The sequence below is a fragment of the Vitis riparia genome, chromosome 7 (genome assembly GCF_004353265.1).
Source record: "Vitis riparia cultivar Riparia Gloire de Montpellier isolate 1030 chromosome 7, EGFV_Vit.rip_1.0, whole genome shotgun sequence".
Taxonomy (NCBI): domain Eukaryota; kingdom Viridiplantae; phylum Streptophyta; class Magnoliopsida; order Vitales; family Vitaceae; genus Vitis; species Vitis riparia.
The window spans coordinates 12,698,167-12,714,181 of NC_048437.1; the positions used below are offsets into that span (position 1 = coordinate 12,698,167).

The 16,015-nt window shown below is 31.8% G+C and overlaps 1 protein-coding gene across 1 annotated transcript; it reads right to left on the bottom strand.

Annotated features, from left to right (window-relative positions):
- Positions 1-508: 508 nt before the first annotated feature.
- On the bottom strand, positions 509-8,521 carry LOC117919303. Its single transcript, XM_034836454.1, has 2 exons — positions 8,026-8,521; positions 509-2,074 (listed from the first exon to the last, which is right to left on the bottom strand). The coding sequence occupies exons 1-2, from the start codon at positions 8,271-8,273 to the stop codon at positions 679-681; spliced, it is 1,644 nt and encodes a 547-aa protein (XP_034692345.1). The 5' UTR covers positions 8,274-8,521; the 3' UTR covers positions 509-678.
- Positions 8,522-16,015: the final 7,494 nt, after the last annotated feature.

Consider the following 16,015-nt stretch of genomic DNA (forward strand, 5'->3'; position numbering starts at 1 on the left):
TTCAACTATAAGTGATGGGACGAAAAATGAAAGATGTGAGTCCACAAGTACAAATGGTATTTTATGTCCTTATCAATATCTTCTAGTCTAAATGAATTGCCAACAACAACCCCATTACTCATAGTATCTAGTTTTACATTTTTATACGTTTTTTTATTTATTTTTCGAAAGAAATCTTTTACTACCAAGCTCTTAAAACTTTTTATGAGGATCAAAAGTTTGGAATACTAATCGTCATGTAACAACTAGTATTAAGTAAATTCAAGGTATTATCGATGACATAATTCAGAATGATATGTCACTTATTTGGGATCACACTTCTCAATGTTTACCCTAACCTACGAAGCTACCTTGACGGATTATGTCATCAATTGCACATTGTCATCCAACCTTATTCTGAGGGGTCGTTAGATATCACTTTTTGAATCTTCTTAGGAGTTATTTTAACTTCAGGTTTGTTCATGACGAGGCCACTTATAAGCCCAACCCGGAATAGAGAGATGAGAAATTACTTGAAATGCTCAGCAAGGCTACATTGATTTGACTGATTTCATCTTTATTAATCTTAAGATAGCATATGTAGTCAATAAATTAGTTACAGCATAGGTATATGGAATCAAATGGGCATGAATTGAAGCCACCAAAAAGGTACACGAGGTTGTCACTGTTGGTCTCTAATCAGAACATCCATCGTGGAGAAGAATGAACTGCACTTTGCTGGGGCTTGCTTGGCTGCTCCGAGTTGTTGTTTCGCTTCTTCATGATTGAGGAGACAGTTGGGCCGAAGTAATCATTACTCCTTTGAGAAGTTGCCCCTTGTGAATGCATCTTTCTCCCTTGGATGAAGCTCCTCTGCTGTTCTAGATATGCCCTGCGAGTCATGGGATTCCTCTGCCCAGTTCCCCATCTGTTATAACTCACACAGCTTTGACTCCTTCCCACCTGTTGAAACCTTCCCTCCCTAGGACTTGTATAGTTTCGGCTCTCAGCAGTTTCTGCAGAGTACATGGTCTCTCCTTCACTGCTATACCCATTCTGCAACTCCGAGATCTCTACGGGGGATGAACTGGACTGGACCTCACTATGGGCCACATTTACTGAACCAGTTGATGCAATCTCAGCATCTGCATCAGACCTGGCCATATCTCTGTTCTCAAACTGCTTTTCTTGCAATCCATCGTCTAGAGAAAGTCCCCTCACATGATTCTCATCCGAGTTTGATGGCAGCGGTTTGGCAATCTGTGGGACAGTAGCTTTGGCCACCTGTGGAGGAAAATTAATATCCAAAAGCTGGATTTGGGAACTTTCCTTCATCCGGACAGGGATTGCAGTCAACTTTGGTGATTCATATATTTCAGGAGTTGGGATTCCCTGCAGATGGGTAGCATGGGGATCAGTTGTATGGACCACCTCTTCAAATGTGTTTGCGGCAGTGGAACAGGTAGCAGGCCCATGTTGATCTCTAGCTTTTGAGATTATATTTGATGATGATGGGGTTCCATCATTGTCTGCATCAGTTGATTTGAAGACTCGCCGCATGGTGAAGGAAGTACAAGAATGCTCACTCTTCTGACCAGTGGACATCAATCGAATAAGTGGTAACTTGGGTTTGTTGAGTTCGTCAAGACTACCCTCCCAATGCTGGTTTAACCAATCACAGATGATGGGAATGGGGATGCCAAATTGCATGGGAAGATCTTTCTTCCATGATGATGAAGATGACGATGAAGTTGAGGAGGATTTGGTGTTTGGCGATGTAGCTAGTTTCATAGGATCGCAAATCATGAATGCGAGATTGCCTTGTGCATCGAAACCAGCAGACCCAGGACTCCAAGTTACTCCATCAGTTGACATTTTTATGAGATTGTCAGTGGCAATCACTACTTTTCCTTCACCAACTGTTAATTCCTTTTTCTCTGTGTAACCCAAGAGGTAAACCACACTGCCCAGATCCAGATTTGGTTTAGAACAGGTCTTCAAGTAGTGAGGCTGCTGACCCTGGGCATTCGAGTCTCCATCCACAGTATCTAAACCAACTATTGTAAGATCAAGAACAGAGCTGGTGATGAAAAACCTGCAACAAGATGAAAGACATCAGAAAATCCATTCCAGTGAATAGTCTTCAATGGACTGTAGCCCATTCTAGAGGAAAGTCTACACATCTTTCATTACCTTAAAAGTCTGAACAGAATGTATAAGGTGATAAGGCATGTGTTATGATAAGTAGAAATTTGGTAAAGAAATACATGGGGGAAGGAGACAGCATTCTAGCAAGACAAAAACTACTAAGGCACACAAGCAAAAAGACTAATCACCAACTATATACAACAACAAACCAAACATTATAAAAACACAGCCTCAGAAAAGCCTCCTAAAATCTGAGAAGCCATTTGAACACTAGCTATTGAATTCTCTTCCAAAACACTCCCATCAGATATTTCAGTCTCTTTCCAAAAGAGAAAAAAAAAAAAAAAAAAGCAATAACAATTTTCCTTTAGGGCATAGGGCCTCCTCTATCAGGACTATCTACCATCTGTGAAGGGCCTCTATTGCATTATTGCAGATGCTGGGGCATTTAATAGCCAATCTACTAATCAAAAGTAGTGGCACATATGAAAGGAAACAACTCTTTTTAAGGATTTGTTACTGAGAGATTGGCAAATAGTGGATAGGAATTTGCTGCAAACACTACAAAAACAGAAGTTCTCTGGACTCATTTCATAGATCTAATTGTACCCATAGTTATGACATGAGAAAGGGAGACACATACATAGGGCAAAGGTTTCCTAGAGCCAAGTCACCAGGTGCAGCTCAAGGTGCATGCCTGAATAAAGCGGTGGCACAACCAATACATTTATCATTCCATATATATATAATATCAGGATTTGCAATTATGCACTAAACTCAAAAGGATAAAAATGATATTGAAGAAATTATCAAAAGGGCTATATTTGCTAGAGAATTGGGAGTTCCTATCATAATGCATGACTACTTAACAGGGGGATTCACTGCAAATACTAGCTTGGTTCATTATTGCCGAGATAATGGCCTACTTCTTCACATCCATCATGCAATGCATGCAGTTATTGATAGACAGAAGAATCATGGTATACACTTTCGTGTACTAGTTCATAAAACAAGTACATAAAATTGCCAAAACAATGTTAACATAGAGCATTAATAAATATCTAGAATTAACCTAATGCTCAATAATATTATAATTAAAATAGAAAGCAGAGTATTATTAAAGATCAACCAGGCATTAGACAAATATACAACACTATCTAATGTCAAAGTAAGAACAAAGGCTTTTGAGATAAAAAGACCATATATAGAAACCTTACCCAAAAATAAATAAACAAAGCCGTTTCAGTAAACAGTTTAGAAGAAAAAATTTAAAGATAATTTCATGAAAAAAACTGAACAAAAGAAGAAGCATCACCTGAAACCATGGCTTTCTCCAACCTTTCATGGAATGGAAAGATAAAAAACAAGGTTTAAAACAATTGCACCTTGGACTTTGCCCAAAAGTTGCACCCTTTGGGCTTACAGTGGTGTCTTTTTAAAGGTGCCTAGCCTGAGGCAAAGTAAGGTGCCCCATATATCTCTCTGTTGTGTGTGATATATATATATATATATATATATATGTATGTATGTATGTATATAAAGGTATGACACTATCAATTATTCTTGCACATGAAAGAAGGCCAAGGAAGATTCTAAAAATGCCAATAATACTTTGGATTATCGTATTTATGTCCACCTTGCAACAGATACCAAATAAATAACATAAACCACTTTATTACTGTGTGGAGAGAAACAGAGAGGCAAATATTCCTTCTGTTTTAGTCTTGCAGCAGTTGAGCACTGATTGGAGAGATTTTGCTGTCAGACTCTGTTACATATCACACTTTTTGTTTGTTAAGTTTTTCCTTTTCTGGCTTTTGCCATTTCCCTTTGTTTGAGGGATTCCTCATTCTTCTGTCTTTTATTGTTCCTTTAACAACACTCCAGTCCCTTATCAAGGAAATAAATGAAGCTGCAGTCAAGTCAGTCCTAGAGAGAATGCTTTCCATTTACTCCATTTGCAAACTGGAATAGAGAGGAAGAAACTTAACCAAGCAAAGGAAAGAAAGGAAAATAAATATAAATTCCTTTCTCTTGTTGAGTCTGAAGGAATAGCTTTTCCCTTCAATGTATGAAAACTAAAAATAAATAACAAAAAAGCTTGGGATCAAATTAGTAAAGTTTAGTCTTGAATTATTAGATTTGAATTCCTTCAGATCCAATTCCACCGACTTCTCAGCAGGAATCAATACATCACAAATTTCCATCCAAATTCCTCATAATTCCATTCCAATCAACGACTTCACCTGTCACAAAATGGGAGAGGAGATTTTACTGTTGCTTTTATTTTCCCATTTTTAGTTATGTTTTCATGGCGCTTCACCAATTTTGCCAAACTAATAATTGAGCAATCCAAACCCAGACTACATTTGTATTCACATCTAGAACATTTTTTTACCATATTAACATGCCTGTCAATGTTAAATATATTTGTCCTATTGATAAATGATAAGTAAAAACATTAAATTCATCTTTTAACTAGCAAGAACAAACTAGCTAACCATGTATAGAGAGACCCAAAAAAAAAAAAAATGGAAAAAAAAAAATGCATATAGGAATACTGGACATTGGAGCTCTAAGCAAAATATTTTTGAGTGGAGTGGAGTAGTAGAAAAGGACACATCACCATCAGAAGTTAGAACCTAGTAACCCCCTAGAATCAATAAGCATATGCCATGCTTTATCAACCAACTATATTAAAAGCCAGGGACTACTATATTACAACCCCCTAGAATCTAGTTTTTGTCTCTTTTTTGGATGCCAAGGATTGTGCAATTAAGGTTGAAAAAAATTCAAAGGGACTTCCTTTGGGGAGGCAGGACCTTTGAAAGTAAGCCTCATTTGGTGAAGTGGGATACCGTTTGCTCTAACAGAACGAAGGGGGGCCTAGGTGTTATACGCCTTCACTCGCTTAACAAGGCCCTCCTTTGTAAGTGGAATTGGCATTTTGCTTCAAAAAGGGAGGCCTTTTGGAGACAAATCATTTGTGGTAAATACGGGGAAGTGGAAGGGGGTGGGTGCTCTAAAGAAGCGAGAGGAGACTATGGTGTTGGGTTATGGAAATCCATAGGGAAGTTGTGGGATTTAGTTAGTTGTAGATTGTCCTTTTCAGCGGGCAATGGAAGAAGAATAAAGTTTTGGAAAGATAAATGGTGCGGGAATGAGCCGTTAAATGTTTCTTTTCCTTCCTTATTTGCCCTTTCTAGATCTAAAGAAGCTTGGGTGGTGAAGTTGTGGCAGCACTCTAATGAGAGGGGTGGCTGGAATCCTAACTTCCCGAGGCCTCTAAATGATTGGGAGATTGTCATTGTGGAACGCTTTTTGGCAAGACTTCAAGTTAAAGTGGTAGATGAGGACAAAGAGGATAAGGTGTGTTGGGTTGAAACAAAGAGTGAGATTTTCTCTGTTAAATCACTTTATGCTAGCCTAGAGACAGGAGGTGCAGTGCAGTTCCCAACTAGTGTTGTGTGGAATGCGTGGGTTCAACCTAAGGCAAGCTTTTTTGCATGGGAGGTGACATGGGGAAAAGCTTTAACTCTTGACCAACTTCAAAGGAGGGGTGGTCTTTGGCTAATCGCTATTTCCTATGTCTGTCTCATGAGGAGTCAATTGACCACATCCTTTTGCATTGTGGCAAGGCAAGGGTGTTGTGGGAGCTATTATTCTTTCTTTTCAAAGTTTATTGGGCGATGCAGTCTACTATTAGAGAGATTTTGTTAGGTTGACATGGTTCATTTGTTGGAAGAAAGCGGAAAAAAGTTTGGAAGACAACACCTTTATGCCTCTTTTGGACAATTTGGAAAGAGAGAAATAGAAGATCTTTTGAGAAAGTGAAGCTCTCAATTCAAAGGCTGAAATTCTTGTTTTTGTGTAAGACCAAAATGTTTATAGGTGAAAGATTGATGTCCATAGTTGATTTCATTGACTGGTTGGGGTCGGTTTGAGGGAGGGACTAGCTTTTTGTTTTCTATTTTTTTTTTTTTGGCACTTTTCGGTAGTCATTATATACATCGTGTGTACTTTGGTGCTTCCTATTTGGCTCTTTTTAATACAAATCTCATTTACTGATAAAATAAATAAATAAATAAAAATCCAGGTATACATGCAGGTCAATTTCTCAGCATGGAAAATGTCCAAGGGGATAATGTACAATGGGGATAAGAATCTAAAATTTAAAAATAACATAAAATCCCAAGGAATTAATCAATTTCCTTTATGATGCTCAGATATCTGAACTATCAGCATTCAAAGCCTTAATTTTAGGGATGAAAAACACCTTGTCTAATTGATCAAGCAAAAAAAATTCCATACTGGCATAATTCATATACATCTTGACCAAATTCACTTAAATGTAACTAAAAAAGCACAATTGCCATATTTATATTCACTTACAGTCAAATAAATGAAAACAAATCTACTTCAAAAAAGAAGCAATTTTTTGGCTGCTGAAAGAACCAGGGAAAATAGAAGGAAACCAATTTATTATCTTATGGTTGAATGTTGTTTTGGTTTCCAGAAAAATTTAAAAATTTTCCCATTAGTAGCCTAGGGTTTTTTACAATGATAAAGCCCCTCTGTTCTTTTCTATTTCAGCAAGATAACAAACATGCCAAAGGAGCATACTCAAGTACATATAGTATACCTGCCACACCACAAGGGCAACAGACACTTATTTAAGTAAAAGTTTCTAATTTTTCATTACTAGTGGTACCTGAACCTGCAGACTCTACATGTCTGAATTAGAAAACAGTTAATATCAGAATCTCATTTGATTTAGCTGTGTTAGACAACCACAACGTATATTGTGCACTCCAACACCCTCTCTCACTACGAGGTAAAAATAGGGGTTCACATAGGGGCATAATAAAGTAGGGAAATAAATATGCGGTGAGGTTCGAACACATGACTTCCTGCCAAAGCCATACAAGGCTTTAATACCAAGTTAGACAACCAATTTCCCCAAAAAGCTTAAGCTCAAAGGATTTTGGCACACAGTGCATATCATACACTCCAATAAGCCACATGGGTTATAAAGTTCAACATATGTCCCTCTTTGACTGAATAGAATAAATTATGTAGCCTGTGCTGTAATAGTACAGACTTGTAGATTGTTGTGAATCAAGATTCCAGTAATCCTAAAACATAGATGTGTTCACCAGGTTGACGCATATGTCTGAAACTCAGTCGGAAACCTAATGGTCTTGTCTCTGAGACATCAAAGCATGTAGTTGTCAATTGATCTTCAATTATACTAATTGACATAGTAAATAACTTCCTCTTATACAACCGGCAGCCATTAATTCTGTCACCAACACTTCCCCACAAAGCCCTTATATTAAAAAATCCAACCGAACATACCTCCTTCTGAATTCAACATCAATACCTTGTACTAAAGCACAATATCTAAAATTTTCCTTAAAACTTCATCATTTAGGGGATTCAGCACAGCGAGAGATAATGTTAATTCCTTGTCAGATTTTGTAGATACCTTAGACTCAGCTTAATTGGGGTTTGTTTTTGTTTAGTGTTGGTAGCTTGGCGTACCCAATGCCTTGTACAATCCTGAATACTTGTTCCGCCCCTTTTCCAAATAGGCCTTGTATAATTTATTTGCCCACTAAGATAAAATCACATCTAAACCTGGTGAGATGCAAGAATAAATGCAGCCCCTGTGCATCAATTAAGACTCAGAAACCCATCTAAAATGTGCACTCTCTCTTGTCAGAAAGGTGGAAAGAAAGAAGTGTTAAAATGTGTAATGGCATTGACAGCTCCAAATCCAAATAAATGATTTGGTGAAATCGAAATCTATGCCTAAAACGCGCATTCTCATGTTTGGTTGGCGAGAAAAGACAAGAAAAATGTAAATGTTAAAGAAGGAGAAGGAGAAAGTGAAACCTGTGAGGGAAGAGGGTGGCGGGGACGCCGTCCTGGAGGCGGATCTCGGAGGCCTCGGCGGCGGCGAGGGAGGGGAGGTTGACGTGAGTGGTGAGGAGGAGGTTGCGATGGATGAGGAAGCCGGTGGCGGAGGAGGAGGAGGAAATGGTGGCCATGGCGGGGCCTTTGGCAGTGAAAATGTTGGCCTTCATCCGCTCAGACTTGCCAGCGCCTTTGCAGAAGCACCATGATTCTCCCAATACCCCCATTGTCCTCTCTTTGTTTCTTTCCTTGAGCTTCAGATCTACACTTGCTCCTCCTCTTCACCTCATTTTCACTCGCAATCACATTGAAAGAAATGGACAACACAGGAAACCGCATCAACTGCGTGGATGGATGGATAGATTTGGATTGGGTTTCTTTAATTTTTCAATCTATTCACTATTTTAACACTCGAGACGTTCATACTCTCTCCTCTCTCTTGTTTCCCTTTTTGTCTCCTTTCGCTTTGTTTTTTTCACTTTTGTTCACTTCAGAGTTCAGATCTTGTATTAACTGGTAATCATATAGGCTATGTGGTTACCTAATAATGATAGCAAATCCCGGAAAGTCCTCCGATTCTAAGTTGTATTTGGAATTTAAAATTAAACTTTAATATGGTAATAATTACTTTTATTTTTACTAAAAAAATATAATTAATTAGTTAAAACGATGAAATAATCCTCAAATTTACCCGATTGGTAAAGTGCGGCCTTAGTAAGTGGTACATTATCTAGGGTTCTTACTCGATACTGGGTGTTGTGGTGCAATTAACACCTTGAGGTTTAGGTCTCCATAAAGAGTCATAAGGACTTGACGGTAAAAGGTTCCTCAATTATTAAAAATAATAATAATAATAATCCTTAAATTTATTAATATAACATTTTTCATTTTTTACTTAAAAAATATCATATTTTTTACATGTCTTTTACCATTTCAAGTATTTGCACGTAAATTTTAAAAGAAAAAATATTTTTATAAGAAAATAATAAAGATATTTTTATTAAAATGAACCGAAAAAACAAAAGGTTAAATTTCCAAAATTAGGTTTTCAATAACCCCTTTAATTGGATAACCCTTAAATAACATGAGTTACATAATAAAGCTTCAAATCATCATTCCTTTTTTCTTTGTATTTTTACCGTCAACTTTTTCAACATGGAAGAATAAAATTTTATGATGTATTTGAAAACTGTTTTTTAAAACAAGTTTTTTTAATTTTAAAAACATATTTGACAAATTTTTTAAAACAAAAGGTTTAAAAAATTGTTTAGAAATCAGATTGAATAACATATTTAAGATATTTTTTATAAAGTGTTTTTAAAAACATTTGAAAATACACTATAAAACAATTTTTTATATTGGGATAAAAATATTTTTTATATTTGATTTTTTTTTTAAATAAGTAGATAAAAGAGGGCGTTGGAGAGTGATTCTAAAAAATGTTTTAATTTTTTTTTAAAATATTAAAAAAACTAGAAATACTTCCTAAAATGTACTTTAATTTTCATATGTAAAATACATTCATCATGAATGAGTCGATAAAACTATTTTTTATATTAAAATTTTTTTAAACAAAATTTTATTATCATAGCTCACCCTTGTAATTTTAATTCTGTATTTCTTTTTTGGTATTTCCACTAGTAACATTTTCTTCTTAAAAAATTTTTTTTTCTCCTTTTTCCTTAACAATAAGAGTAAGGGGTTATTTCCAACTATTTCAAAAATTATTCTAAAAAAACACATTCTTTAATGTTTTTCATAATAAAAGTCTGTTTTGAAATTTGGAGTATTTTCAACTTATTTTCTATATTTTTAAATATTTTTTTAAAATAAATTTTATATATAATACTTTATTTTTAGTTATTTTTTATATATGTCTCATTATTTTTAAAAATAAGGAAAACAATTTAAAACAAATTATAAAAAAAAATTATTTTTTTATTTTTTTAAGAATAAAAAATTATTTTTTATTTTCTACTTATCAAACATATTTTTCTATCTTTTGTTCTAAAAAAACAGTAACAAACAAGGCTTAAGACACTAAAATTTTGACAATTTGCCCAATTACTTCAAACTAATTAGAAAATAGGTTAATGTTGATCTATCATGCTATGTTTGGTTCTCAAAAAGTACTCAAAAAAGAAAAAAAATGTTAAGGAAAATGATCTTCTCATATTTAATTATTCTATAAAAAAAATATAAAGAAAATAAAATATGATTAAAACTAGTTAAAAAATTATATATTTTCAAATTATTTAATATTAAAATAAGTTAAATGAGTTTGAAGTAGAAAAAATAAAAATAATTTATAGACTTTGAATTTATTTTTTATTTTTCTTCATTTTTTTCTTTTATACTTTTTTTTTCTCTATTTTATTTTCTTTACATTTTCCTTCAAATTTTCTAGAAACCAAATATAGCCCGTAAGTCACAAAGCAAATTATTTTTATCTTATTTTGGGAAAGCTTTATTTTTACACCATAAGGTGAGCAAATTTTAAAATATTTTCATTCAAATAAAACATCATTCCATTTTAGCAAAGTTATATGCAAACAAAAAAAAATGAAAAATCTATCACAAACTTCAATATTAAATAATCAAGTATGTTAACTGTAAATAAAATCAAATTCTTTTTTTTCTCTTTTAATAAAATTGCATTTAATAATAATAAACATAAATGACTTTCTTGAAAATTGAATATAAATGAAATTGAATCAAATCATTTATCGAAAATAAATTGAAACTTTTTTAAAAAATAAATAGATTGAAATCACTAACTCAAAATTGTTTTTGTTTAAATGCAAATAAATTCTTTTAAAATTTCTTAAAATTACATCATGACATTTTAAAATTTCTTAAAATTACATCATGACATTTGAAATAATAAAAAAATTAATAAATCGATTAGTGTTTTTTTTTTTTTTTTTTGTCTATTCTTGTAATTTGATTTTTACTATGACTTATACATATTTATTTATATGATTCTTTTTCTCGGTATCCATAATCAATTAATTAATTGTCACAGTTCCTTCCATTCATTCAGTAGAGATCGTAGGTATACAGGCTTAGAGAAGTGTTATGACTTATCACCGTACCTTCCCAATAAGTATTCTAACCCCCGAATTTAGACTTGATCTTTATAGATATATCTTTTCTAAATAAGGAGTGCTTTTTTTTTCTCTCTTTTAAAAAATAAACTAAAATAAGTGGTGACTCCAACTTTTTCAAAAGAATCAAAATTTTCATTGATAAAAGCAAGTTTCGGTGTTCGAGTGGAAACGTACATGAAAAATGTAAATTCACATTAATCTACAAATTTGAGAAGATATGTATAAAAAATAAATAAGAAGAAAGAGAAAAATGACAAGATCTACCTAATATTATTCAATTTTATAATTATTATTATTTTCTTTGCGCAAACATACAACTTTTCAATTATAGATGGTTGAAAATTCTTTTCGTAGGACTATAAATGTGTTTGTAAAATATTATTGGAGAAGATAACTCTTTACACTTAATTTTTTTAACAAAATTATTAATGTGTTTTAAATTTAGGTTAATTTCATTGAGACCCCTTAAAGGTTGGATATAAATACACTCACTCATCATTGATTTCAAATTTCATTAATTAGTACCCCTATAAATTTATTTTGTTTATCAAATTTATTTTTTAAAGAGATTTTGAGTAAAATATTTTAAATATGAGTATTTAACAATTCTTTAACAACTAAATTTTATTATTTTAAAAATAAAATTTATATATAAAATAAGTTTATAAAAATGCTAACTAACAAAATTTGAAACTTGTGGTGACTTAGTGTATTTACAATAAACCTCGAGAGGTCTCAATGAAATTAACCCAATTTTAACCAACAACACATAATCATTTTAATTTAGGAAATATATTGATATTTGAATATCATATTTGATCAAGTTAAAAATTAACTACTAAAAATATAGTGAATTATAAGTTTAAAAGTTGTAATTATTGATATCATTTCAAGCTCACTTAAAATATTTTTGGCATTACGAGTATTCATAAATTATGATTCCCATAAAATGTTGAGGAAAAAAATTATTAAGGAAAATATAAAAGAAAAGAAAATAAAATAAAATACAATTAAAATTTGTTAGAAATTTTTATATTTTAAAATTATTTAATTTTTATATTATGAAAAAAATAAGTGAAATGAATTTGAAAAAACGTATAAAACTAATTTATTAACTTTGAATGCATTTTATTTTATTTGGTTTATTTTCCTCACATTTTCTTTCAAATTTTAAAAGAATCTAGCATAGTTTATGTGTTTATTACAATTCAAATAAAATTATAATAAGTTTAGGATGCATTTGGCATATAGGAATTGGAAATGAGAATGAGAAACTCATTTTATTTCCTTTATTATTGTTTTTGAATTACTTATTAAAAATATAAATAAAAACAAAAAATTATTATCATGAATATTGAAACTCCCTTTTGTATAAATTTTGATTCCCTTCTCTTATAATTTTATAGAGATTTAGATTCCACTTTTTCATGTCATATTTTGCTATACCCATGTTCCTATTGCTATTCTCATTCTTGCATGTCAAGTATAATCTCAAGAATAAAAGATTCTCTCTCTCTCTCTCTCTCTCTCTCTCTCTCTATATAAATATATATATATATATATATATATATATATATATATATATATATTTGTGGTGAATCCATGAGATATGAAAGCCAAATCACATGTATGGTCTAAGAAATTTGATTGATATTGACCTTTGAAATTCATCACATCACAGACTTCTTCTTCATGCACTTCTCAAGTATTATTATTGATTATAAAAATAAACTTCTCCCTCTAGTGGCAAAGGCATGGCTTATAGGACTGTTTTCTTAAACAAACTTTGTGGACAAGTTTGGATCACGAATTTTTTTTTTTAATTCCAAGCTGTTTCCTCCAATAATATTTCTAGGAATCCCTTCCCACAAATTACTCCCTCCTTCCCATAAATAATAAATTAAAAATACATTTAATATTTAAAAATATTTTTCTTGAAATATATTAAATAGTTGAAAATTTATTAAAAAATCACGTTTAAAATCTAAATAAGCAATTCAAGCAAATTTTTAATTAGTATTTAATAGTTTTTTTTAGAAATTACTTTTATTACATATTAATTAAAAATATCAATAAAACACTTTTTTCTTATCTTCAAATACAAAGTGATTTTCTATAAATGTGTATTTTGATATAAGTGCTATTAATAAAAAAATTTCATTAGTATTGATAAAAATTTTACATTCACTTGTATATAAGGAGATACCCAAGAATCTTAATCTGATTGTTTCACCGGCAAGTTTTATGCCATAAGTTGTGAATGAAATTATAAATATAAGAACCACTTAAAGTTTCACAATACAAGAACTTTGACAGTTGTTTTTACAATAAATAAATAAATAAATAAATAACTTTAAAGATGAAGAAAACTCTCTTTTGTTGTCCAAAAATAAAAAAATGCATAATTTTTCTTTGTTTTTTCTTTTTATCATTTTTTTTTCAATAGTAGTTCGTGGGTAGTTAAAAAAACTCCCACAAACTGCTCCCTTTACCTTTCTTTTTAAAAAAAAAAAAAAAAAAATTAAATATTAGGTCGAGTTAGGACAATCGACTTAGGGCACCCAAAACCATGTCCAACACTTATATTAACCAACTAAATTATTATAAAGGTTCTACTTAATTTCGTAAGCCTTTTGTCATTTTCAATCAACTAAAAATTTGAAGCTCCCTACGTATCTAAAAATATGAGGAGCGTGTCACAACAAAAGGATAGGGCTGCAACTCGAGCAGGTGGCTGGGTTGATGTTTAACTCGAGTCCAACCCAAATTAAGAAACAATAAACTCAATCTCAACCCAACCTGACCTCCAATCCTAGGAACTCAACCCAAGCCCAACCTAACCTCATTTTTCTAAACTCGGGTTGAACTTTGGTTGGTTGAGTTAAACTCGAGTTGATCAGGTTAAATTCAGGTTGATCGGGTTAGACTTGGATTGATTGGGTTGTATAATTCAAAATCCATATATACTAGTTTTTTAAAAACTTTATATATATATATATATATATGTATATATATTGGTTTGAACTCTGGATGGTTGAGTTAAATTCGAGTTGATCAGGTTAAATTCAAGTTGAGCAGGTTAGACTTGGATTGATTGGGTTGTATAATTCAAAATCCATCTATATTGGTTTTTTAAAAACTTTATATATTTCTACAAAAATTTAAATAATAAATAATACAAAATTTTCAATATAATAATAAAAAGTAAAAATAAACTTATATATCTTTTTTGAAAAATAAAAAATATATATATGAAAAAAGAAAATTAAACTTATAAATTTTTTTAAAAAAATGAAAGTATATGATATAATTATAATTTGATATTTTTTTCTTTAAAATAAAAAAATGAAAATGAATATTATCATATAAAATAATAAATATTATAGAAGCATTAAATTGGGCTCAAGTGAGGCTTTGGTTGTCTAAACCATGGTCCGAACCCAACCCAAATTGAGCTTAGGTTGAGAAAATTTAACCCAAGCTCAACCCGAGTAATGAAAATGTTTGTCCAAACTCACTCAAATATCGAGTTGGGCCAACCCATCCAAGTTACACCCTTACAAAAGGATGGTCTCTTATGCATTTCATTCTTTCCAAAAAGGAAAAAAAATAAAAAAAAAATAGCCCCATCATGGTGAACCTTTCTTTGTGATAGGGATGAGGTAGATGCCTCCTAATCAAGGGGTGGATCGAATTGGAGTTTCCTTAGGTAGCCACCAACCTACAGTTATCCTTAAACTTCCATCCTTGGTAGAGAAGAAGCAAACAAAGGTACACTTGCTTCTTGTCTTATTTTCTTTTGTGAACTAGGATGACTCAACAATTAAGTCAGATTGGAACAACATTTTAAGAGAATATATTACTCATCTTCCAAGACAAGGGGAAGGACAACTTTTGATCTACTTATTATAGCCTAGAAAGAAAAATGTCGTCTTGGTGTTCCCTACTACTCCGATCTCTCCTACACCTAGAACATTCTTTATTTATTAACTATAGGATCCTTGGACATGGAAAAGATTTTGATTTATTTGCATATATGATTTTTATTTCCTTATATATGGATGAAGTATTTATTTTTAAATATTTTTGGAAATTTCATGAGGGAGAATTTATTTTTTAAGAAAATTACCAAAATATTAGTAAAACTATTTTTGTTCAAAATAATAAGCATGAGAGGGCCTTTGGCAAGCCTATCTACAAGATCAAGCCTATCTCGATTTTGGTCTATCACCACACTAAAGATGGGTTGGCCTAGTGAATTAAGGGATTTAGATTTTCATCATCATCTTAAGACCCATCTTGATTTTTGGTCATCACCATCCAAATAGTGGGTTGGGCCAAGGAATCAAGGATTGCAGATTTTCTTAAGGACAAGACTAGATATGTTAGTAAGAGTGGTCAATTATAAAGATGAAACTCTCACTTAGTAACATTGATGTTAAGAATCTTCGTTGTATGCTTAACTTAGATATGAAGTGATAAAATCATTTAAAGTGGTTTGTAGTTTCAAGACAAAGAGATTAATTAGAGAGGGTCTCTATGTAGTAATAAGATCACAACCTGCCTATAGTAGACTTGATTTTTTGTTATATACTATGATATTTGTGTAGATAAATGTAGAAATTTAAGAGCACTACATTATTGCTCAACTTACCACCTACCTTGAATTCTTAATGATTAATGCATATTAATTATTATTATTATAGATATCATGTCTATTATTCCTATCATCTCTCATTCTCACAATTAAGTAATGGACCAGACCTAATTATGTGTATTGGAAAAGAAATTTGGACATAATTCTCAAATCAAAAGAGCTAAAATGGGTAACTCAAGAATTTGCTCTCATTAACCCTTAA